We start from the raw sequence: 26115 nt of genomic DNA, 5'->3' as shown, positions 1-26115 counted from the left end.
AGCAGCTCAAGGTGGCATACAATGGTTCTTCCCTTCCTCATTTTATCCTCACAACAACCCTATGAGGTAGGCTAGGCTGAGAGGCAGTGACTGGCCCCTGAGTTCACCCAGTGAGCTTCATAGCTGAGTGGGACTTGAACCCTGCTCTAACCACTACACCACACTGACTCTCTTATCTTGTAGTTTGGGCATGATCAATGGACCCTGACATTAAACAAAAAATATTGACCAATGAACACTGATACAACTTTTTAAACGGAGGCACAGGCGTGGCAAAGTAATTTGGGGTTGCACTAACAAGATCTGAAATGATGGCCATTCCTCTGCTGGTTTCAACAGATCTAGAAAAAGCTAATGCTATAAAGATCATCCATCAGCTCCAAAGGCTTGCAGAGAACAGAGAAGAAAATATGAATGCAAATAGGTAAAGAGAGAGAGAAACTCATTTGAAAAAACATTTGAGGGATGAAAATGAGAAGAGTTCCCACCAATGTTTTAAAAGAAGAAAGGTAGAAGTCAGCAAGCAACTTTAATACTAATGGATGGGGCAACCGATGTAACACTTATGCTTAATAACAGCTCTAGGGAAGATCAAGGAAATTAAACACCAGTAAGCTCAACTTCAGCAGTGGGGAAGATATTGGAAACACTAATCAGGGACAAAACAGGGAAAGTTATGATTTAATTAAAGATATTCAGCATGGATTCACAAAAGGGAGATCATACGTAACAAAAACTAATAGAATATTTTGGGGAGGGGGGAACCGCACCGGCAAAAAAAGAATTGAAGACGGATGCTGTGAGCATGATTAACAGCCCCCTGTGTTTCGTTACCACCTGAAACACTGAGCCACTATCCATATCCCATTGTTGTCAGCAAAAAAAGCTTGCATGGATTCTTACAGGATTTGGTTTTGCTCCTGAACTTCAGATATTCCGTCAAAGTCGTGGCCCGCCAAAGATGGTACCAAGGAGTAAGACACTGACAGCAAATGTCTTTCTTATGCGGATAATAAAAGTAAGAAATCATGGGACCAAAACTTGATGCATCTTAGTCCTAAACGCCCCAGACCTGGCAACCTCAGACATTCCTGGAGTGCAGATGTCACCGAGGCTGTAAGCTGTGCAAGACTGGCTGATACTGTAACTGCAGACTGGGTTGAGCAGTGCTAATGTTTCCCAGGCAGAAACGCAAGCCAGTGCGCCCAAACTCAGGCCAAAAATGTTTCCAATAATTTCTTCCAGCCCCAAGCAGCACTAGTAGCTGCTGCACTGTCAATGAACTGTATAGTATCCCAGATCCCTTTCAGTTAGCAGAACGGCCGATTATGCAAGGGATGCATCCATCTGGCTAATGGTAGGGCCGGACCTGCTCCTGGCATTACTTTCCATGCTGGTTCCCTTTTGCAATCTGATAAAGGGGGCTGTCCTTTTATGATCTGATTTCAAGGAGAGAGGCACTAAAAGATGGTCTGTCCGATTTAAAAATGAAACCGCACTGTTTGCTACCAGTTCTGGAGAAGAAATCAAGCTGATGTTAAGAAGCAGCAATTCAGATGGAATTTCTTGATATGAGCATAAGATGAAAGGTGTGTGGATCTGCCAGCATCAGTAGGAATGACAAGACATTTAATGAGAAGAGAAGCATCTACTCAAAATAAAATACAGACTGCGCACCAAGGCTGAAACAATTTCTTAATCAATTTGCATCTGTATCTATGTAGTTCTCCATTAAATACCACCACCACCACTACTACTACTACTACTAATAATAATAATAATAATATTTGTACCCCGCCCATCTGACTGGGTTGCCCCAGCCATTCTTACGTCATTAAGAAATAAGAGCCATGGTCCCCTGAATTAACTGGACACATGTGGTATCTCCATCTTCCCACCAAACAAATGTTTGCTACAGCTCACAAGTTTCAGATAAGTATTAATCCTAAATCAGCAACAACAACACTCTTTCAGAAAATACTTTCAGATAGTGCTTCGACCAACTCACTCCAAGAAGCCACCCAACTCATATTTCATGACTCAAATTGCATGGTCAAGGACCATAACAGTCTACAACAGGGTAGACTGTGAGTTAAGACTAAATGATTCTTCATAATTATTAAGAAATCTAGGCTATACTCTAGTGCACTATCCATTTAGTCATCATAGGGGAAATGTGAAAGTGCTAAAAATGTTTGTCCATAAACCAATAGGTGGTATTTTCAGCCAGTCTGTATGGAGCCTAGACACCTGCACTGGAGAATTAAGGTGTATTTGTATGTGTGATATACCATCATTTTCTAAATGGGAAAAAATGATAATTGAACACCAATACTTTCTTCAGGCCTGCTTCTTTCTTTCTTTCTTGTTGACATTTTTGTAGATTGTGACAAATATTCATTCTAACATAATTGCCTACATTTTCTTCTTTTTCTTGAATTCCCTATAGCTACAGAGAAATGCTGGAATCCATTATTGAGCTACCTTGATGGCAGGCACTTGATTGACATTTATCTATTTGAAACATTTCCATGCCTTCTTTCCAGGGCTCAAGGTGGCGTACAACAATTGTGATAGCACATTAGAATGCAAATAAACATCAAAGACAAAAGGCACAACAGCAATCTAGTAAAATAAAATAAAATAAAAAGGGGGGGGAGGAAAAACCAAGGAGGTAGTCAGCAAGAATAAAGGCCAAATGTTTTGTGATCCCTGCTAAAAGATAGCAAGAAGAGCAAAGATACCCTCTGAGGTGGGGGTTAAAGAGGGGGAGACTGCCCCACAGTCTTGGAGTAACTGGTTTAAAAGTCCTGCTTCTGGCCACAAACATTCCCACTTTATGCAGAAGACGAATTTGAGGCAGAGGGTAAGAAGCTGTTGACAGCAGACTCCAGTCCTCAACCCTCTATGGCAGACACATCCAACTCCAGAGAGACTGTGATCTACTCACATTATAAAAATACTGGCTGTGATCTACCCATTGTTATTGACAGGCGAAGCTTTTTTTAAGGGAGGCAAAGTTGTTGTTGAGTTTTTTTTAGGGGAACCAAAGCTTTCTTTGGGGGGGGGATAATTAAGCGTCTCATGATCAACTGTGTCCAGTGATCTACTAGTAGATCATGATCTACCTGTTGAATATCCCTGTTCTATGGCATCATCACAGCCAACTCTCTCTCTCTCTCTGTATATATACATACATACATACATATATATATATATATATACACACAATTGTCTGGTGTGGTGATGGGGTGAGTAAGGCTGTGGTGGTCCTGCTTCTCAGCAGATAAGTCTTGGAGAGGGTTGCCAGGGCCCAAACCTGAGACCTAGTGACAGCCACTGGTTATGTCATAAAGCATGAAACATTGAGCATTAACCAGAGTCACTGAGAATATGTCATCAAACTCCTTCCCGCCACTGAGCCCCAGAGACGGAGGTTAATTGGGAGAAGAGAGACGGGAGCTGAGGAGGGCGGACACTCCAGAGAGTCTGTGCAATAATTTGCAGCCTGCTTCTACCAGGCTTAAACATGCAAGCTGAAAATACAATCTTCATAATAGTAGTAGTAGTAATTTAAGGAACTCTCGGCATCCTGGAGTTTCAAGCCCTCCCTCTGCCACCTGGAAGTTGCCACCTGAAAACTTCAGGTCGGCCCTGGAGGTCTGGCAACCCTAAACCCAGAAAACAGCAACAGCAGGAGCAGCAGTCATACAACTGGGAAGCTCCGCAGCTGACAAAGGCTTGCACCTGGAAGCCTTTATTATCCCAGAGGAGGAAATTGAAAGGGAAGCGATAAGTATTCCAGACTCTGGGGTGGAGACTGTGAGTGTCAGAACTCCAAATCTCAGGGAAGGGGGAAGGGATAACAGAGAAAAGCCACATTCACATCATATATTTGAAAAAAGCTATGATACCATAGGAGTGATGCCACAGCATCCATAGCAGTGACCAGAGGAGGAATGACCACTGGGAGGAGCCACAGAGAGAAGAAACACGATGGGGCATCTATGGCAGCACAACTGAACACCTTCAACTGCCCCATCTGCAACAAAGCATCTCTCTTATCAGTCTCTACAGCTGCAGCAGGTGCTGTAACCTTCCAAGAGTACTTCATCCCCAAATGTGAACTCCTCTTTCATCTCCCAAGATAAATGGATACCAACAAGAAGATACCACTTTAAACAGTCATGGCGTCCCACAAAGAATTCTGTGTGCTGTAGTTTGCTAAGGGTGCTGAGAGTTGTTAAGAGACCCCCATTACTCTCACAGAGCTGCATGTCACCCAGTAAGAGGGATTATTAAACCACTCTGAAAACTGTGGCTCTGAAAGGGGAAGTGGGGCCTTCTAACAATGCTCAACACCCATAACAAACTACAGCTCCCAGAATTCTTTGGTGGAAGTCATAGCTGTTCAAAGTGGTATCATAGCACTTTAAATGTATGGTAAATGTGACCAGAGTGTATGGTCACATTTACACCAAATGTATGGTGTAAATGTGACCAGGGACTTTTTTTAAAAGAGATAGCCAAGCAATATTATTTGAATTTAGGTTGCTGGTGATGAGAAGAGGTTGGGACTTCCTGTAGGGGCAATAGCCCCACCAGGTCTTCTCTATAACCCTGACTCAGAAGGACCCCAGGCTGCTGGCCTCTCTTAAACAGAAAGTAAATTGTAGTACATGGTCTGATTGGGGGACCACAGATGCAACAGACATCCCCCACCTCCACTGAAATCAATGTCAATACTACCAATTTTTGATTGTACCCACAATTGTGAAGTCACAGCAAAGATGCAGAAGCAGAGCAGCATATCTTCCAACTAAGAAACATATTCTTTCAAGTAAGGGAGGGGTAAGCCTAGAGGTTGGGGAGAGAGCCCTCCCTGCAAATAGAAAGCTAGCACATCAAGATAAGTTTTTCATGTGGTAGAGCATACAAACATGCCAAATTCCTAAACGTGGTCCAGGAAGAGCTGTAACATGTGACATTTCTAACCACGTACTTCAACTCTCAGAGAGGAAAGTGCAGAATTAATTGTTTCACCATTTATTCAGTAATGATGACTAGCCCCGGGATAACAGGTGTTTTTATGTTTGCTTGCACAAATGGAGCTTCTCTGCTCACAGAGGATCCCCATTCATCCCAAAAGAGGAAATGAATTTATTTGCATGGTTTTTATCCATTGAATTTGGATTGGAACTCATGGCAAGAGAGCCATGTATGGGAGTCTAAGCACTGCATCCCCAGATAAAGAGCAGTATGCATTTTTAACTGCTTCTTCTCCCCACCTGACCCTTGGCAGTTTTTCATAAGGAAATGTGTAAGGGGGCTTACAGTTATCTAAATAATACTAAACTCACAATAAAGCCTGAATAATGTCCTCCCCTCATTGAAAACCAAAACCACAAATACAAGCTGAATGAAAACAAATTGTTAAAAAATACCTGTCTGGATTTTCTCTTGAAAATCAGTCATTGAGAATCATCTGTCAGTAAGACAAAATTAATTACTACATGTGAAATGGAGAAAATCAACATAAATTTAAATATTGCATAATATTACAAAAAGAATAGGTAATCCTATTATCTATTAGTTATATATGTCTGCAATCTAAAATACCCTCACCCCTACCCCCAAAAAACTGACATTACATCATTAGATTTAACAAATATTTTTTAAACAGATATTGTGTGGGGAAAACTGCCTCCAAAATATAGTAACTTGCAAAATTCAGACATCTTTTTTGTTATTCATTTGGTGGTAATGGAGAATCCAACTTGATTTGAGTGTACCTTTAAATCTATGCCAACCTGGGCCAGTTTTAATTCACACAACCATTGTTGTGTGCATCCCCGATAGCTTCACATGCATGATGAACAGGTCACCCAAATCATTCACCTTGTGTGCTTGTCATTGGCATGTCATCCCTACTTAATCCACAATAAGGTTGGTGGTATGATTCAAAAGCAGGCGCAAAGTGAAGGATTTGGATCACCCACTTGAATAGACCACTCTGGGCAGGAAACTCTGCGTACAGAGCGATTGTGAGAACTGTCTCTGATCCAGCCTGCACCCTCAATATAACATGGCACTCCCATCAGCCACATTACCCCAATCACTGTCAGGACAGGCCCAAGGCATTTTGTCATGCAGACATGACACAGAGGTGTGTCCCAGGTTCCCTTGATCGTGTCACACAAAGGATGCTGGGACTCTGAACCTATGTGGGAATGCATAGAGTTGCACGTCTGTAACTTCTTGGTTTCTGCTGCGGCCTTCTGAGGTTGCCTGTTGTTTCACTGACAACTATTTGAGTGGCTTGTCTGATTGGTTGCTACCATGGGTGGCACAGACCTATCCTAGACTTCTTCAAGGTAGAGAGGGAGTGCAGTGTGGTCACCCATGCTGCTCTTTTCCTTAAGCTAGGGAAGGCAACACTGCTGAAGTGGATGGATCTGGGTGTCTGCAAGGCCAGGTTAGCATCGAAGGTCACCTTGATGGGCACTGTGTTCCCAAACACAAAGCCATGCAACACAGAGAGAGAGATGCAAGTCCAAGCACATGGAGTTAAAAAGGAAATCCGAATGGACCCCTGATCTGTTCAGAGACACTATATTGGCTTTATTAGGTACACAACACAGGGAATTACCATAATGTCCCCAAGCAAACTTTATTCAGTGTTTATATAGCGCTAGGGTTTGCCTATATACAATTAAATCAAGTGTTGCAAATATATTAAACCTGCATTTTAATTTGACAAGTGAATTTAGAACTGGGACATGCTTTAAAAAGGTTTCTGGAATTCTAGAATGTTGCATGTGCTAATGGTTCTGTGTTTATACCTGGGGGGAGGGGAAACTTTGAGACACATCCTATATTGCCTTGTGCTCATGGCACAGAAGCCGTGTGTGTGTGTGTGTGTGTGTGTGTGTGTGTGTGTGTGTGAGTCAGGAGAAGGAGATGGGTGCCTAGCTGGTGCATGTGAAACAGCAATATAGGAAAGTAGCCATCTTCAAATGTCTTAAGGGCTGTCACATGGAAGATGGAACAAGCTTGTTTTCTCCTGCTGCAGAGGTAAGACCCAAACAAATGGATTCAAATGACAAGAAGGGAGATTCTGATTAAATATTAGGAAGAATTTTCTGACAGTAAGACTTGTTTGACAGTGGAATGGGCTCCATCAGAAAGTGGTGGACTCTCCTTCATTGGAGGTTTTAAAAGAGATGTTGGATGGCCTTCTCTCAGGGATTCTTGAGCTGTGATTCCTGCATTGTAGGGGGTTGGAGAAGATGACCCTTAGGGTCCCAACTCTACAATTCTGCATATGATTCTATGAAAATAACAGACTCTTCTCAACAAGGATTACCCGACTTGCAGTAGTGCTTCTTCCTTTGCTATGTTGCCTCTCACTGAAAGTGCTGGGGTTGTGCTCCCACCAAGACTAGTTCACTATGTTTTGCCTAAAGGTACATGTTGACTTTTCACCAGCTCCCCAAAATATTGGTGTTAGCTGCACCAGCACGAGGCCAACATGACAGTAAGTGGACAAAGCAAAATGCCTCTGTCCTCATGGTAAAAGCATCTCATCAAATCTCCAAAAGGATACCGTACGGTTTAAAGATATGCAGAAACATACTCCTCTTGCCTGCCTTAGATGGATTCAAGTTGGGGCCACACCACAGCCAAATCAGAGAGGGGCAAGGCATGTGTGGGAGGCAGAGGGCAAGCATATGTTGCACCCCACTGTTGACTGGGGGGTGGAACCAAAGCAGGCTATGTAAGCCATCTCTGCCTCTAGCTAGCCTCTTTTTGTTGCTGTCTCAGCTCCCATCCTCCCACCTAGGGCTGCAGCATAGGATTAGCTGGTTGCTTAAGGGCTGAAAAGAATATCTGCACCATTTTTTTCTCTCCCCCCTTTTTATAACTTTCTACCACAATCTATTTTTCTCATTAATTGATGGAGAGTGTTGGGGAAAATGCTGAAGAGATTTGCAGCACAACACTACTTTGATCTGATCCAGCTGGGCTCTTACGTTCATATATTAATCCTGCCATGTACCCAGAATTACCCCTATTTATACTTTCAAGGGATGGAAACACATATATCAACTGCATGCGTCAAAGCTGCTAAGAATCTGTCAGAGGTGGGTGTGAATTGCTTCCCAGACTCTTCAAATCCAGAGGAAAGCTGTGCAATGCACTAGATCAAGGCCAGGTCAGACTCAGCTTCCTTTCAGCCACCAAGCCGTGAGCCAGTTACTCTCTTGTAACCTACCCCACTTTCACTGGATTGCCCTGCAATAAATCCATCTATGATGTCCTGAGCTTTTTGGTGAGGTGTGTTTGTGTGAAGCAAAATACAGGGTGGTTGCATCTCACATGCATTCACTGCATGAAGCTTTGACACATGCAGTTGATATATGCATTTGGATTTCAATCATACAGTGGTGCCTCGCAAGACAAAATTAATTCGTTCCGCGAGTTTTTTCGTCTTGCGATTTTTTTCGTCTTGCGAAGCACGGACTCTGGAAAAGCTTCAAAAATCACCAAAGTCTTCAAAAACCTCAAAAAAGGCTACCACACCACGTGCTATGAGTTGCTCCTCGAAGTGAATGCACGGTTTTAAGAAAAAGGAAACAAACTTGCAAAACAAAGGAAACAAACTTGCAAGACGTTTTCGTCTTGCGAAGCAAGCCCATAGGGAAATCCGTCTTGCGAAGCAACTCAAAAAACGAAAAACTCTTTCGTTTTGCGAGTTTTTCGTCTTACGAGGCATTCATCTTGTGAGGTACCACTGTACGTGGTTGAAATTGTGCAAGTTAAATCCAAGTGAGGCAGAGACCTTAAAATACTCTTTTTGCACCAAGTTCTCTGGGTTATCCAGCATGGAAAGAGCTTTAAAGCTCTTCGCCTTGCTGTAGGTGGAGACAAGACCAGCTGAGTTCCCATGAGGTCTCGCAGGAGCATCTGCAACCTTCCAGAGCTGATGTACTAAGCAGGCCTTGTACCCAAATCCTCAAGCAAGGTGGAGAGCTTAAAAGCTCTTTTCATGCCATGTCCACTCGGGGTCACCGGTTGGGAAAATAGCTTATAATTTCTCCGCCTTTTTTTACTGGGCAAGGTCCTCTTGTCACATGGGCTCTGGGAGTACAGGGGATTCTTGCTTTCTCCCTTCCCCTGCGGGGCAGCTCCAAGGGTTTGGCTATGCATGATTTGAATACGTAGAACCCCAGAACCGAGCCTCCATGTAAGATGTGCTTGTACTGTAAATAAAAACCTACCCTGCAAATTATCCTTGGGAACGTTCTGACAACTTATTAATGGAACTGAGGAGACTTTGCAATGACAAAGCTTGAGAACTCTTCAGATGGGCTGTGCAGTTGCAAGGGAATTCCCTGTCCAAAAATTCTTCCTTATGAATTGATCCCCAGTGACTCATTCTTTTGAACACGCACAGAACAGCCTTGGACCCTCAGACGTATTTGTATCTACGCTGAAGCCACAGCATTTCTATTATCTTCTTAAACATAGCTTACTTTCAACATTGCTGCCCCCACTGAGAACAATTCCATGATTACAACGGATAAGGTTCAGGCTTGGCCTGGAAATTCCGGCCTGATACTTTCAGAGCTTAGTGAAAACTGTTTTATGGCAGAAGCTTTATGCTATGTGTGTGTGTGTGTGTGTGTGTGTGTGTGTGTGATAAATCCTAGCTCACTTTTTATTATCCTTTCCCTTCTCCCAAGGAAACTGTTCACAGTTTAATTTAGAATTGAAGATTTTATGCCACAGAACAAAAATGGGAATATGTATGTGCATATGCAAACCCCCCCCCCAAAAAAAAAGAGACACACAGAGAGGACTAGAATCTTATGTCAATCTGATGTTCAGACTTTGACTATAGACACCTGGGCTCAAATTTCTGCTTAGCCATGAAGTTCACTGCACAATACACTATTTCGATTGAGCATGCCTCATTGCATTTAAAGCATTCTTGTACAACTTTGACAACTTTGACGGTCATGGCTTCGCCCCAAGAAGCCTGGGAACTAAAGTTTGTTAAGTGTGCTGGAAATTGTAACTGTGTGCCCTTTAAAAACTACAGTTCCCAAGATTCTTTGGTGGAAGCCATGACTGTCAAAGTGGTTTGCGTGCTTTAAATGTATGCTGTGACCATGACCTATTGTCCATGTAAAATATGTCAAAGGTTCTGCTAATAATTTACTTTTATATTTTGTGCGTGCCTGTATGTAACGAATTTATATATAGTTCACAGTGGCAAAATGTAGTAGGGGCTGATGGAGGCCCCCACAGTTGCCTGAAATTCTGGGGAAACTGGTTTGTTAAGGCTTGCTGGAAACTAGGACTCTGTAATGGGTAAAGTACATCGGGGCGTAGAGTAGGGGTGCCAGTGGGGCCATGGCTCCAGATGTGGATTTTTGAGGGGGAGAAAAGCAGGCACCCCCATGCAGATGTCCCCAGTGCGGCCCAGCCCAGTGCTCCCAGTGTCAGAGGAGCCAATGCTTGGCACTGGGACAGGCCGTGCTAGTGGCGCCTGCTTCATTCCTGTCAAGTGCTGCATTGCTGGCCGAGCATTTTATTCCACAGGCCGACAGGCAGCACAACATACCCCTGCTCGGCTCCAATGTGGGGCGCGGTATCTCCGTCAATGTCAGCAGTGAGGGCTGGGGTGCCACAGTAGGCTCCCTCACCTTCTGCGCCCCCTGCCCCCCAGCGCTCATGTACCTGGCTGTCGCTTGCTCACACGATGCCACTGAAGTACAATGCCCAGAATTCTCTGAGGGGAAGGATGTGCTTCAAATGTGTGGTGTGTACACAGCCTAAGTGACACAGGAGGGAAGCACTGTGTAAATATTGCCTGCCTGTCCACACATACGTAAAAATAAAATAAAAAATGCTACCCATTTTCAGACATTCAGTGACTATGAGCTTGAGAGAACTGGGGTTCTGCCAAATGTTCCCTTTTATAAGATTTGTGAGTGGTATCCAAGTAAGTTCTACCTAAAACGGACCCATTTAATTGAAGTTAACCCTCTCCATTAACTTCAACGGGTTTACTCTGAGTAGGGCTTCCTCTGCACTACACATTTAAAGCAGTATCATACCACTTTAAACAGTCATGGCTTCCCCCCAAGGAATCCTGGGAACTGTAATTTGTTAAGGGGGGGCAAGAGTTGTTAAGACCCCTATATTCCTCTCAGAGAGCAGCAGTTCACAGTGTTCCCTGGGAAGAGGGACTGATTGTTAAACCACTCTGAGATTCACTACTCCAGGCTGTTGGTTCCGAAATGAAATCATCCCACATAGCTATGAGAAGGTGCAGGGTCACTCTTCAAATCTGGATCAAGAGCCTGTCAGCTGGTTCCCTAAATATCAACTACATCAAGCATCAGGTGGTCTGAGAAATGGGACAAGGTCCTTCACCCTCATCTAAGTTTGCACTTGGTCATCAAAACTGCACTCCAGAGCAACAACTGGGCAAACTCCCAAGTTATGGCTGGCAAATTTGCAGATGCTCACTAATACAATGGCAAAAGCACAAATAGGTCTAAATGGGTCTTTATAGGCACCATCCACAGAGTGTGTTTGCCAAAACGCATCTCCGGTTGCCAAAGTTAGAAAACGCCTGATACTGCAAGCACTCCATTTTAGCTTTCTTGTCTTTCCTCACTAAATACACTTATAAAAAAAAGAAAAAAAGAACAACGGCCAAGAACAATTGTAAGCTTAATAACAGTTGAAGAATATTCAGCAGATGGCACCATCTAGACTCAACGAATTTCTGGCCAAGCAATCTAAATCCCAGTTGTAGGCAAGGACACATAAACAAAATTTGGTATCGATGAATAGGGAAAGTGGTGACAAATAAGAGGAGCTGATGATGGCATCTGTCTATGCTGTAATTGTGTTAGTGTTTGTGAATGTGGCTAATGCAAAAAATTCATAATAGACTAGGTTCGGATTTCTCACCAGTATTGATCCTGTTGTGCTCCTGATACTAAAGGATCAAAGAACAGAAGTGTAAGTGACTTAATACCATTGGTTTGAGATGAAAGCAACCTCACTTGAACAGAATGCTGAACCATAGTTTAGTGTGATGTGCAGGAGCCTACTTCCCCTCCATCCTCAGGCACAGCTGTAAGGTGAGTGGAAGTATCTCCTTTCATTTTCAACCAGCCAGAGTTTGCCATGATATCCAAACCAAGAACTGTGATGAGTTTCAGTTACAGTTTATCTAATCAAGTCAGGATCATAAGCTTGTCCAGGCAAGCCATGCTAGTTAACACTAAACACAGTTAGTTCCGGTTGAGACATAACAACAAACCATGGCTGCAAACACTTCCAGTCACCTTATTGTACCTGCACTGGAGAAAGAGAGGGGAGGAAGAGTGCATGAGTTCAAGGCTCTTTCACACAGCACTAAACCATAGCTGAGTGTGACATCTGAACAAAGCCAGCTTTTTTTCACCAGTGATATTAGTGCATATAGATTTCCATTACTTATCTCGCTGGAGCCACACAGTTTTTAAAGCATCACAGTGATGATGAAGCAGCTTAGCCATGTGGATGCAGATGATTAAAAGAAAGGGCTCTCTTTACCTGGAAATCTTAATTCTCATTCTTCCTGCAGCTCCCTCTCTAACTCTTGCAAGCTGGTAGAGAAGGCTGCTTTAACAGCATGCAGGGATTGGGGTAGGCTGAAAGGGACACAATAGAATATAGGACCAGAGGTAGCTCTAGGAGAATGTGACCAGTATAGTCACACTGTACATGGAGATTCTGGGGCACCAGAGCAGGCACCACCACTATTACTCCAATGGAAGGCGAGAGGCGGGGGGCAGGATTTTGGTGTTGCGCAGGACACCACTGAAATTTTTGACGCCAAGATCCACCACAGATGGGGCACATTTTTTAAAAAGAAAAGAAATAAATCAGTAGGATAAACATTCTCCATAGAGCTTAGCTGTGATTATGGATTCAGAGGCAGAGCTATTTACTATTTCCCCAATGAGATCAAGATAATGGAACTCAGGAAATGCAATCAAACTCTCCTGCCCCACCCTTTCACACAACACATCTCCACCTTGGTGGTATCCAAACCTGCCATCTTTATCTACACCAATGGATGCCTAATTTGATCTTCCATTTACCCTGGCTTCTGATAACTGAAATACTTTGGCTAAAAACCCACTTTGCAGAATATTAGCTTAGCAATCCTGCAGGGCTGTATATTACAGTAGGTCTTTATACTGATCTAGTTCAAGGGTTCTCAAACTGTGCTCTGCAGACCACCGAGGTTCCTTCAGGTGGTAGGTGCACAGTGTATCTGTGGATCTGTGGTTGAAAACAGGAGTCATGTTAAATATTCACATTGATTTTTAATTTCATTTGAGCGGCTTCTTTTATTTCTAGTATTGTAGTTTATTATATTCTGCAATAAACTACAATAGGTAAAAAAATAAAAGAAGCATTAAAAATACAAAAAAAAAAAAAAATCATACAGGATCTAGCACAATGCTTTACAACTGCTATGAAAAGAAATCATTAAGTGGTCCACCAAGACCTTCAGCAATTTTCACGTGTTCTGTGGGGAAACAAAAAGTTTGGGAACTACAAATCTGTATCATAGGTTAGTTTCATCTCCACTTGTAGTGAAGGCAGCTGTTTTGGAGAAAGAGAAATCAGAAGACAAACACACGAATTTACCACCTGCAGTGAAAGGTCGTATCTGCTTTGCTACCTGAGCAGTGGCGTAGCGTGGGGGGTGCAGGGGGGGATGGCCGCACCGGGCGCAACATCTGGGGGTTAGGGAAATCCACGGGTTAGGGGGCGCAAATCCACGGGTTAGGGGGTGCAAATCCATGGGTTAGGGGGCGCAAATTACTTGCCTTGCCCCGGGTGCTGATAACCCACGCTACGCCACTGTACCTGAGCCCAGCCTGTACTTTCCATATTGTTCAAACAGGCTCTTTGCTATCTGCCAACCGTACACGCAACTAAATTAAAATTGGCTCAGTGCTAACGAAACGTAGCAAATTGAGACAGAATCAGGTCAGATTTATGTTTGAATTATCTTGCAGAGTTTCTAACCTGGCATGTTACTTAAATCAGCCCATCCCACCCTCACTCCCCAAATAAAAGGATATGCAGAATGGATGGAAAAGCTGGAAATGTATTTTCACCTTAGCCAACATCAATACACACGCACATGTCCCATTCATTCATTCCAATAGGTCTTGCATGGAAGATAGTTCTGTCCAGATAGATCAGTGGTTCCCAAAGTGGGTGGTAGGATTGCCTAGGGGGTGCTAAGATGCAAAGGGGAGGCAGGAGGTACTGGACTATCTGAAAACCTGGTATCACTGGATCACATTCATCCATTGTGTTGAATAAATTAAACTAAATAGTTTTAATTGGATTTTGAATAAATGTGCAATTCATTGTTACTATTTTGAATTTTATTGCGTTATTATCTTCCTTAGTGATTTGTGCAAATCACTATTCTGATTGATGCTTTTTATAGGGTAGGGGGCACTGGGGATGAGTTTATGGAACCAAGGGGGTAGTGGCCCCAAAACATCTGGGAAGTGCTAAGATAGATTACTTTGACGGGACATTCCTCTCTTTCCATGTACAGTGGTACCTCAGGTCAAGAACTTAATGCGTTCTGGAGGTCCGTTCATAACCTGAAACTGTTCTTAACCTGAAGCACCACTTTAGCAAATGGGGCCTGCCGCTACTGCCACGCGATTTCTGTTCTCATCCTGAAGCAAAGTTCTTAACCTGAGGTACTATTTCTGGGTTAGTGGAGTCTGTAACCTGAAGCGTCTGTAACCTGAGGTACCACTGTACAGAAGTTATAGTCAGATCATCTTATTTTTTCCACTGCAAAACATTTTTTTAGAAAATCATGCTGTTAATTACTCTACACATCAATGAACTCACAAACTCTGGATAAAACAATCTGAACCAGCAGACCAATTTCTTTACATATATTTTTTATTCCAAAAAACCTGCACACAACTCTTTCTCCTCTACAGGACACCCAACATTTTTCATGTTAGACTGCAGCTAATTATTGATTGGTATCATAAGCTCGTCAAGCACTCAAAAGGTGCTTTCCAAGGAAAGTTTGTAGGCGAGCATATGGTAAACCCGTCCAGTCCATATGACTGGTTGAACGCCGACCATTAGTGTTGATACAATCTTCCCTCAATATTGTGACAGCAGTTGTCAATGGGACTTAAATTGCTGTCAAACTTACCCGACTAACTTACAGCAGAACAGTCAGAGAAAGCCAGCTCAGTGACTCAAGCCAATAAGACCTTTTTTTTTACCCCTTCTCCTCCTTCTCCTAAATGCTTGTTCATATTAACCATTTGTATAAAGGTCTTTATGGAGGTTTTTTTTTTGTTTGTGTGTGGCTTCAGCAATTAGCAATCTGAACATTCAGCTTCCTGGTGCACTGCAAACCAGTGTATATGAAATTGCATGTGTAGTTCCTTTCAGGTCAATTTTTTCAGCATGCTCCCTTGATTTCTTGATTATTGAGCTTGAAATCTGTGAGCAGAGCCACTCAATATATCTCCCACAACTCTCTTTGTGTATTTCAACAAGCAAAATAACTTCTTTCATGTGTGCATTCATGCATTCACACACAGACACATTAAGCACACTGGATATGATCCAAAGTCCACAAGAGACTAACAATGAAGAATGTCCCACTCTCACAGTTGCATGTTTTGCACATTCCTACACACAAACAGTAATTTTGTGGTCTCTGTGTGCATGGAACTCTGTGGGTTGTATCCAGCACTAGTCCTACACAGAGTAGATCTATCAAAGTTAATGGACATGGCTAACTTAGGTTCACTGCTTTCAGTGGGTCTACACTGAGTAGGGCTTAGTTGGCTGCAACCCTGTGTCCACAATAGAGCCTCAGCATGCATACCAAAACCACTGGGTTGTGACTTTTATTAGGAATTAAGTCAATGGAACTCTCTGGAGTTAAGACAATGAACTTTTGCAGTCGTTTGTTTGGGATCAAGACTGAAGTTTCATGATTCTCATGAATCATGACATGCAAGTGAAATCATAAATATATTTATGAAGAAGTAATTTATTATTATTCCTATTTCAATTGAACTTCCATAGAAGTATGCTTGACACCATGGTCTGGGTACAACAGATTTGCTAACTTTGCAAAGGACTAAACTTAGGAGCAGCTCCTTCACCTTACATCATTACAACTGACACACATTTTAGTTTATGGTCTGCTAGGATGCAAATATCCTCCAAGAAGCTCTTGGATCCTCAGCTCATGAAATGGAAAGTAAGTTCCACTGATTTCCATGGGACTCATTTCCTGAGTAAGTGTGCTCAGGATGATCCCCACATTTTAGGACACAATCAAGGAGAACACAGAAAAGGTTAACAGAACAAGAAGGAGGTAACATTTAGGAAACTGCACAAATTTGAAATAAAGCATCACTTCACAAATAATAAACAGGTTGCTTATGCAGTTCTGTTTTGAAAATCAGCAATAAAGGCATAACTGATTTCTTCCCTACATTATGAATTAAAAGCTGCAATTTTACATAAGCAGTAAATAGAAATGGTCCCCTCTCCATTTAGGTACACTTTGCATTCATTTTGACTGAATAGGAAAAATGTACCGTAATGCAGAAATCTATGAGAGAGTTTTGTTTTTTTCATTCTACTTAAGCAACTTTCAAGAAAGCCACCATTGGTATTAATGAGATGTATAAGCACATAAAATTCATCCCCATATCCCTATATGGGAAAAAGTCCAAACAAAAGGCAACATGTTCTCTTTGTTTACAATCTTCCCTCTTTCATCGATGACCTTTTAAAATATCTATTCTCACATTTCCCTTAAAGAAATCACAGTTGTACTTAAATAGACTAGGAAAACTGGTGTGGGATTCCAACATCTTTATCATCTTCCTTTACCTGCTGTAAACAATTTTCCTCATTAATATGAGCAGTGGTAGGCTGAGTAGGCTGGGTATTTTTTTTTATGATCATCAAATCAATTTTCATTATTTGAACAGGCAGCATGTATTGAAAACAGCCAAACCAAATGTCACCAAATGTGTCTCAGCTTTAAGGAATTCAGCCTGCTGTGATAGCAGGCAACACACGGGAACTGGGTGAATCCAAATATTAACACTCCAGTCCTGAACTTTTGGATCACTATGTCAGCCTACAATGCCAATAATATCTGTAGTTATCACATCAAATGTTTCGTTAGTGTGCTGGTGTAGCTGTTGGTACATTGCATCTAAGCACTTAGAATCATAGAATGATAAAAATGAAGAGTTGGAAGGGGCCTTGAGGGCAGGGTCGGATTTAGATGAAGAGAGGCCCTGGGCTACTCCACTTGTGAGACCCCTCCCCATCCCCCACCCTCACAACTCGAATAAAATGGAAGAGTATTATAAACAAAATTGAGTGAAGCCAAGGATGATGATGGGTATTTAAAATTCTGCAATTTACAATTTCTCCTCTAAAAGACATAAGATATTATTGTTAAATACCATGGTGATTTTTTTAAATGCATAAAATTTACACTGAAAACTTTTGCAATAACTGAACCTTGTAAACCTGGGAAGGCCGCAGGCCTGGTCTTCCTGTTATATACCTGCTGAGATTGACAAGGCATCTGACCCTCACCTGAATCTCATAGCTCTCCTGACGAGTGCTTTGTTCTGCAGCCACAGTGTGGAAATAAAGGATGAGATTGCCCACCAGATACCAGGCACTCTACTATTCAAATTAGGCCCCAGTGTTTTTGTTACGATCCCCTTCTTAATTAAGTAATCAATTTTAATCTAGAATTTAAATTCTCAAAACTTTCTTATTTGTTAATTCAAGCAAGTAAACTACTGCTCTCACTTCATTACAAACAGTATTTCTACCTGCAACACACTTGCAATTAACCAACTAGAAGGATTACTGTTAATAGCACCTGTTTTCCTATAACTTGATATTGCTGGATAGTTTTGATGAACTGAAAAAGCATTTTTAGTTTGCTTTCTGTTGCTACCCTGGAACTTTACTTTATTAGTGCCACTTTGATTTGTACTTTTCCTTGCAAATGAAGGAAAACAACTTTTTTGCTTGTATATGTTGATAATATATATTTTTTTTCACTGAGGTTACTGAGGACAAACAAGATTGTACAAAAACAAGATTGGGCACAGGCCTGGCCAGGACATAGGCGTCCTGACTGTGACAAAGGTGACCTGTGTGCTTGCTTGCTTGATTATCAGCTATTGGGAACTGCTCTTCCTTCTTATGGCCTTTGTACTAGACCTGGAGACTCCAACAGAGAGCATTCCATGTCAAGAAGGAGGGCAAGTGGGCACCCTATTAAATGACAGGGCAGGAGCTACACAGAGCTGGGCCTTTTCACTGGTGGTGCTCATTGTATGCCTCGCTCTTCCCAGACCTGTTCTTTTTTGGCCAATATTTTGGAGCTTTATAATTTAGGAAGACTTTGGAAGAACTGGCTGACAAGTCTTATCAGTCGCTGGCATGTGAGAGGTTTTTATTTGCTGCTATTCTGTGCTTCTGGTGCACCAGGGTTTATACCAGCATAATAGAGTTGGCCAGGATGCCAGAAGGGATACAAATTACAATCTTTCTCCATTATCTGTACAGTAGGGGGTGTTCAGTCAACAGTGCAAAGGCTGAGCTGAAGCGTTCCCTGCTCGTTCCCTACTTTCAGCAAAAGGGGGCGCTGTTTGGTAGTACCCAATTGGTTAGCTGTCAGATTCTGGAGCTCCCTATTGGTGGCTCTTAGGTAATTCACAAAATACAGAGTCCATTCATAAAACACAGCATTCATTCATAAAGCAGTAACATAAATCTCCATTGCTACATATTGTGTGTATATTTCAGCAGTTGAACATACAGGTTTATGGCCATGCTTTAGTGTAGTGCTTATGCGACTGTGAATAAAAAATAGCTGGGCTCATTGTCTTGGTGTTTGGGGGGGGGGAAAGAGGTGACAAAACTGATTTCCAATAAGTGCCCCCCCTTTATTTCCATAACAAGTCCTTGAGTCTGTACTCTGAATAGTGACACCAGGGACCCAGAAGGTTAGGGCTTGTCAGTCTAACCCCTGCACAGTCTCATCAGGGCTGACCTTAAGGCAATTGGAGCAATTTGGCCAAATTGGGCCCCTTGTGCCGCTCCTAGGGGGTCCCCACACCAGGGCAATCTAGATGGATTTTATTTATATCTATAAGATTTTGCAGATTTTGGCTGTCAACTGGGGTCCTACAAAAAAAAAAAAAAATCAAGTTGCACCCCACTGCTTCAAATTGGGCCCCATTCGCTAGCCCTGAGTCTCATAGTTGCTGGGCTTGAGTTGCCCTGCCCTTGCATGAAGTCTTTGCAATTTTGAGAGAGGGGAGACTGTGGCACTGGGGAGCGGGCAGGCTGGTGAGGCCCCCTAGATTTAGAGGCCTGAGTTGCCCTGCCTACGCATGAAGTCTTGGGTTTGCAAGAGAGGGGAGAGGGGAGACTGCCTGCTGGGGAGCAGGTGGTCTGGCGAGGCCCCCTAAATTTAGAGGCCCCAGGCTTCAGCCTACTTAGCCTATACATAAATCCAGCACTGTTTGAGGGTCATCTAGTCCAACCCCGTGCAGTGCAGGAATCTCAACTCAAGAATCCTTGACAGTTGATAATCCAGCCTCTGTTTAAAAACCTCCAGTGAAAGAGGTTTGCACTCATGTCCTGCTTGCAGGTGTCCTACAGGTGGTCACCCATAGAACAGGATATTGGACAAGATGGGCCTCTGACCTGATTCAACAGGGCTCTTCCTATGTTCTTCTAATCTTCTAGATGCCAAGCAGGTGTTCCACCACTGAACTGTGGTTCCTGCCAGTTGCTCTTCCTCCCTCAAAATCAACTCCTCCCTTCAAGCTGCTTTTCTCCCTGCTGGAGTAAAGATGTAGACTAGGGATAAGGAACCTCTGGCCCTCTAGAAGTTGTTGGTCTTTAACTCCCCAGTTGGCACAGCCAATGGTCAGGAATGATGGCAACTGTAGTTCAACAACCACAGGTTCCCCATCTCAGAAATATATTCATACTCCATACAAGTAGGTCATCAAAGCTCTGATCCTGGAACAGGAGAAAGAGTCAGCCCAGTAGATCTGTCACAGTCTTCTTGGAGAAAAGAGTGACATAAACCTTTTCTCCATGACATTTCCATGTACGCTGTAGCTTCTACAAATGGGAAAATGCTTGTGGGATTCCCACTGGGGCATCTGGCTGGCTACTGTGAGAACCTGATGCTGAACTAGATGGGTCACTGGCCTGATCCAGCAAGGTTTGTTTTATGTTCTTAAGGTGCTAACATGAGTGGCTGGGGCAACCCAGCCAGATGGGCAGGATATAAATAACAAAATCATTGTGAAGTATTATCACTTGAATCACAACCTTAAGAAACTAGCCACCCTGCTTTAACTTAGCAGACCACTTGCATGATTTTAATATCACATGGCTCAGGTAATTTACAATAAAGCTTGCAAGAGCAGGACGAGGGTGGATATGCTACAGTTGATCAAACATTGCTGTAAATTTGATTGGAAATCATTACAATTCCTAATGATAAAACATATTTCACAGTTGTGCTTTGCAATTGGACATACGTACCCTATAACTTTGCAGAAGGAGCATCAAAATTATGAAATATCTTTTGTGTGTGTGTGTACGCATATACATATATGCACACAAGATGGTTTTTAGATTTATTCAGATGGATGAAAATAAGAAACAAGTTTATTTTAAAAAGGAATCCTTTTACATATCCTTTTTTTAAAAAAAATGATTTGTATATGCACACACACAAACATGTGAGAAATACATATGAGTTGGGCACGGTGGAACAAAGATTAGTAGTCTACAGCAGAGACAGAGGAATGGAAGATGGATGACTTCAATCTCTGCCGGAAGGTGATAATGTCGCACCAGCCATCATGATTTCAGCACACCGTTGGTGGAATTCTCATTCCCAGTCTGCTATCCAATGCACAAAGAGGTACATTCTGGCAGTGTAACAAAAGCCAATGTGGGTGGCAAGGTAGCTGCAAATTTAAGCATGAATGCTCTGGATGTGGGGGCCTGCACCTGATTACCAGATGCTTCAAGCAGATGGCCAGGGAGGAAAGAGAACACGGCTCCTAGTAGCTTCGATAGGGTTACAGAAAGCACCAACTCTTCAGAGATCAGCAATAATCTATCCCTGGCTGTGAATGTTCCAAGGCAGACTACGACTACACAGATAACTTACATGCACCCTGCTGGTTTTTCTTAGCATCTTCAAATGGAAGCAACACACACACACACACACACACACACACACAAAATTTGGGTTGAAAAGCAGTTACATTGTTCAGATAAGTTAGAACACCATTAATTTACGCAGTTATAGGCACATAAGAGGCTGTGTGATCAGCCGAATGGCCCATCCAGTTCAGCATCCTGTTCTCACAGTGCCTGCAGTAGGATTTGAGCACAAGAGCACACTCTCCTCCTGCAGTTTCCAGCACCTGCTCCACTTAGTCCTTGGATCAAGGAATATTCACTGGGGTAAAGATGGAGTGCATTTCTAAAGTGTGGGTTGTATTCCCAAGTGGAGCTGGCCCACCAGACAATCTCTGCTCATGCTAACATTCTGGTGATTCAAAACTGCTGCCCATTAGGTGAGGAGTGAGGAATAGCATCCGACCAGTGGAATGGGACGCGGGTGGCACTGTGGGTTAAACCACAGAGCCTAGGACTTGCCGATCAGAAGGTCAGTGGTTCGAATCCCCGTGACGGGGTCAGCTCCCGTTGCTCGGTCCCAGCTCCTGCCAACCTAGCAGTTCTAAAGCACGTCAAAGTCCAAGTAGATAAATAGGTACTGCTCCGGGAGGAAGGTAAATGGCATTTCCGTGCGCTGCTCTGGTTCACCAGAAGTGGCTTAGTCATGCCACCCACATGACCCAGAAGCTGTACACCGGCTCCCTCGGCCAATAAAGTGAGATGAGTGCCCCAACATCAGAGTCGGTCACAACTGGACCTAATAGTCAGGGGTCCCTTTACCTTTAGTGGAATGGGTCCTCACTTCCTCCACTCCCTGTGGGCCAACTTTGAAAGGTGTGGGAAGCCACTACCTGTCAATCACCTGACGTTACAATGACCCACTAGGTGACCCATTTTCCTTTGCAGATGTGGACCGAAATCAAACTGAGCATTGAAATCAGACTGACAATTACCAGCAAACTTTGGGCAGAGACCCACATGTTTACCCGCGTGAAGGGCAAGTGAGCATGGCTTGGCCAGAACAGTCTCATGGGCCAAATGGGGAGGATTGGTGGGGCTTTATAACACCCCATGGGATGATGGTTCTCCACCATTGCATTAGGTGATGTGATAAAAAATAATTGTTCTGGACAGCACAACCGTAAGAATGACTCTACCCCAAATTGTCAAAAGGTAATGCAAAAAATTTAAACCCCACAAACAATGAAGTTTTATCGGCCATGAGATTGCCTATATTTCTCTACAATTCTTCTGTGCTTAGATATGATTACTAACTGCAATTCAAGTGATAAAATCAAGATAAATCATAGGGACCTGCAGGGTTAGTCGTATTTAAAGGAGGGGCACATCATGGAGGAATTACAGGAAGAGGTATAAATGGATTTTATAAATTCACCCAAATCAGTGCTGTGAGGACCTGGCTCTCTGAGGCATTTTCATTGGCAAACTTTCTTCATGCAAACATCTATGGACACACATATTTGGACACAAAGCCCTGACTTTTAAAAACCTGCTGAAAGCTTTTCTATTCCACCAGGCCTTTGCAGGCCATTAAGAATATGTATTTCCACAATGGTTAATTGATGTCTATTTTTAACTTTTTCATTGTTTTGCTATATGGCTTTATTGCGGTAAACCACTTTGCATTTTTTATGATATAGTGATATACAAATATTTTTATGAATAAAGTGTCAGCATTTCAGAAAGGCCCACCACAACCAAGCAGCTGCCATCGCAAATTTCCCACAATGTTCCAGAACACTGGAGGCCACCATTTTAAATTTCCCATTGTGCCCTAGAGCAATGCTACTTAGGATACTCTATAGCACTATAAGAATTGTTATATGGCGCCTTGGAGCTCCTGACTGTGGCTGCTATGGTGTGACAGGTCCCCACAAATGTAGGGCAGGACATTTTGCTGTAGGGCAGGGCATTTTGCTGAGGAGTTAGCTTGGGCAACGCTTTCATTACAGCAGCAATACGTTTTGGCATTATTGTGATTGCATGATTTTTGTAACAATAATAAGAAGGCTTCTTCTGGATCTTTCATTCCATACTTTACTCAAGTTGCATGGGGAAAACAATGGCTAGAAATCACAGGATCATAGAGTTGGAAGGGACCCAAAGGGTCATCTACATCACCAATCCGAGAGAACCCTACTTCTTACTCTGGGCTTGACTCTTCTTCGGAAGCTAATAATTACAGACACTTGGTACTAATTTTTCCTTCTGCACAAATAATTAAGGAACACCTGTGTTCTCTTTCAACCATTAGGCAAGACACGCTTTAAAGAAATCCATCACGTAAAGCCAGATCTTTAAATGGAAATGTGACATATCTCCCCCTGCAAAAAATAAATTAAAAAAAAAATGTTTCGAGGGATCCATCAAGAAAACAAAGAACCAGATTTAAAAAGAAAAAAAGATACCACCTGATTCATTCCTAATGTGAGCATGCTTTAAAGCGTCTGGTGCCCCTGCAGAACTTTGAAATCTGAACTAACTCTGGAGGTGATTCTTTGCCAGCCTGGGTTTCTCTGCCAGCTCTTTCACAAACGAACAGCTTGTATCTCCATGAAAACCAATGGATGGAACAAATTGTATTAAATTATGTAAAATGATACTAAAAAGCATCATCAAGTAGTTAAGGCAAAATATTTAAAAAATAAGGAGGAAATCTTGTTTAATAAATACAATGGTGTGTTTTTGTTGTGGTTGAAGCAATGTATATAGACTGATGGAAAAGCACTTTTTATTATTGGATTGCAAAAAGAAAGAAAGGAGGATTCTTGACACCATAAGCACGAAAATTTGATTTATCCCTTCATGGGGCAGACCAGCATATTTCTTTCATGAACCTGGCACCTGTGAATTATTTAGCTGTCCTGATACTTTAAGAAATCTCATCTCCATGAATCCAAGCATAACCCTGTGACAGTATCACATTGGCCCTCCCCATCACACCACAGGAGCTGTCAGTGCAGAACCCACATCCAAAAGCCCTCCCATCTCGTATTCCACCAATTTTTTCCCAAGGCAAGAGGGTTTATAAATAACTGCAATTAGCACCAGCTTTGCAATATGATTAAGTACACTGTAGACACATCCTTATGAAATATATTGTTGTGCCTGTTTGGGGATCATTCTGATAATTTCAGCTATGATTTTTAAATTGCTGTTTTTTTCACATCCGGTACAATTAATCATGGAAGAAAACTATGAGTCTTTCTGCATCATGGGTGGCAGAAGATGCAAGGGTGAGAGCTTTGGATTGCCTTATATTTTTAAATGACACCAAACTGGCAGACAGAGTGAAGTCATAACTCATTGTTTTGTTGAGATAGTGGAAACCACTATGGTGGCCATGATGCTGAATTTTTCCATGCTCTTGAGTAATTCAGCAGCACCCAAAACAAGCGTTAGCTGATGAAACAGTGCAGTAACAATGGGAAGGGCATAAATACAATTAGCTCTTCAAATACTCTGGATAAATTTTTAAGACAGGATAGCACAGTCAAAGCTGGACTTGCAAAAGCACCAAGAAGAAATTAGAGCTAATGAGGGTCTGTCTGTTTGTAGTCACATTTTACCATTTTTGAAGTCTGCTAAGAAAATCTCCATGATTTCCCATCGCCTCTCTGCTTTTGATTCCATTCTCCAAATTCTGATGCTAATGTCCCATGATCTTGCTGATGTGGTAACAGCAATAAAGTGGTATTCAAACTTCAACACATCTCCTTTGCTTTCTGCCTTCACTCTGCTTGGGTTTTTGTTAGAGAGCTTTGCTTGTGAAGCTCAGAATATCGATGGGCCCCATCCACACAGTTTTATGAAAGAAATTTTATGAAATTTTATGAAAGAAATAAAAGAAATTTTGACTTTACTAATGACATCTATTTTCAGAGTGTTCCACTTGGCAATCGTCTTGTGGTTTGAGGCAGATGAAAGTTCTAATCTGGAAAAGTCACTATGGGACACAAGGGGTCAGTGATGGGCCTAACCATGCTCTCATCATAAAAACAACCACCATCCTTGTCAGTTCTTGCAAACATATAGGTAGACAAGCTACCCACAAAGCATCCTGCAAGAAAAATACCTGTGGTTGTTTTTGGTTTTTTGTTAATGCTATTAAGAGGTGCAGAAGCAATGCTGCCTATTATGCTTCTAAAGAAATGTGCCAATGTTTGATTCGCATACCACCAAATTCTGACTGACCATTTTTGATGGACAGTTTACATGAGGTCAAAGGCAACCAGCAGGCTCCATGCCAGGATCACCTTCAGGGTACAAACGGCAGAACTCTTAACAGATCCAAACATTTGAAAATTTCATTTCACCTGAAGCCATTCTCTGTGAGCGTGCGAGGGTGCAATACTCACAAATGACTTTCCAGAGCCTTTTAGACATTTGTGCTTCCTTATAGAGCAGGCAACCTAAGCTGAAGGACCACTTTTAGTCCAAGAAATGTGAACTGGGATTCCTCCCCACAGTGATTAAAACTTCTGGACTTGGGAACATCTAGTCCTGAAGCTAAGTAGGATAGTGGGCCTGTCAGAAGACCACAGTGGTACCCATGTAAGATGTCTCAAACATTCTCAAAGAAATATGAGATATAATGCAATCACTGAATGTAAAGAGGCAAGCTATACAGCTGTGTGCCGCTTGCCATGTAAATCCCCTATATTCAGAGAGTATGCCCAGGATCCAAACAAGGTATGCCTAGCCTTTTTTTAAAAAAAGTATAGTACATTCAGC

General features: G+C 42.5%; 1 protein-coding gene across 3 annotated transcripts in view; it reads right to left on the bottom strand.

Moving 5' to 3' along the window:
* The window catches only part of ZNF536 (zinc finger protein 536), a 453697-nt gene that overhangs the window by 72101 nt on the left and 355481 nt on the right, over positions 1 to 26115 (bottom strand). Inside the window, exon 6 of one of the 3 annotated variants that reach the window (XM_079988708.1) lies at positions 5445 to 5485. The exons of the other annotated variants lie outside the window; for them this stretch is intronic. Coding sequence (XP_079844834.1) covers positions 5472 to 5485 — 14 coding nt within the window. The 3' untranslated portion in view covers positions 5445 to 5471. The remainder of the gene's footprint in view (positions 1 to 5444; positions 5486 to 26115) is intronic. 3 annotated transcript variants of the gene reach the window in all.

Source organism: Podarcis cretensis, assembly GCF_951804945.1.
Source record: "Podarcis cretensis genome assembly, chromosome: 8".
In the NCBI taxonomy this organism is placed as follows: Eukaryota; Metazoa; Chordata; class Lepidosauria; order Squamata; family Lacertidae; genus Podarcis; species Podarcis cretensis.
The sequence above is the reverse complement of the archived record's forward strand: the minus strand, read 5'-3'. Positions and strand labels throughout refer to the sequence as shown.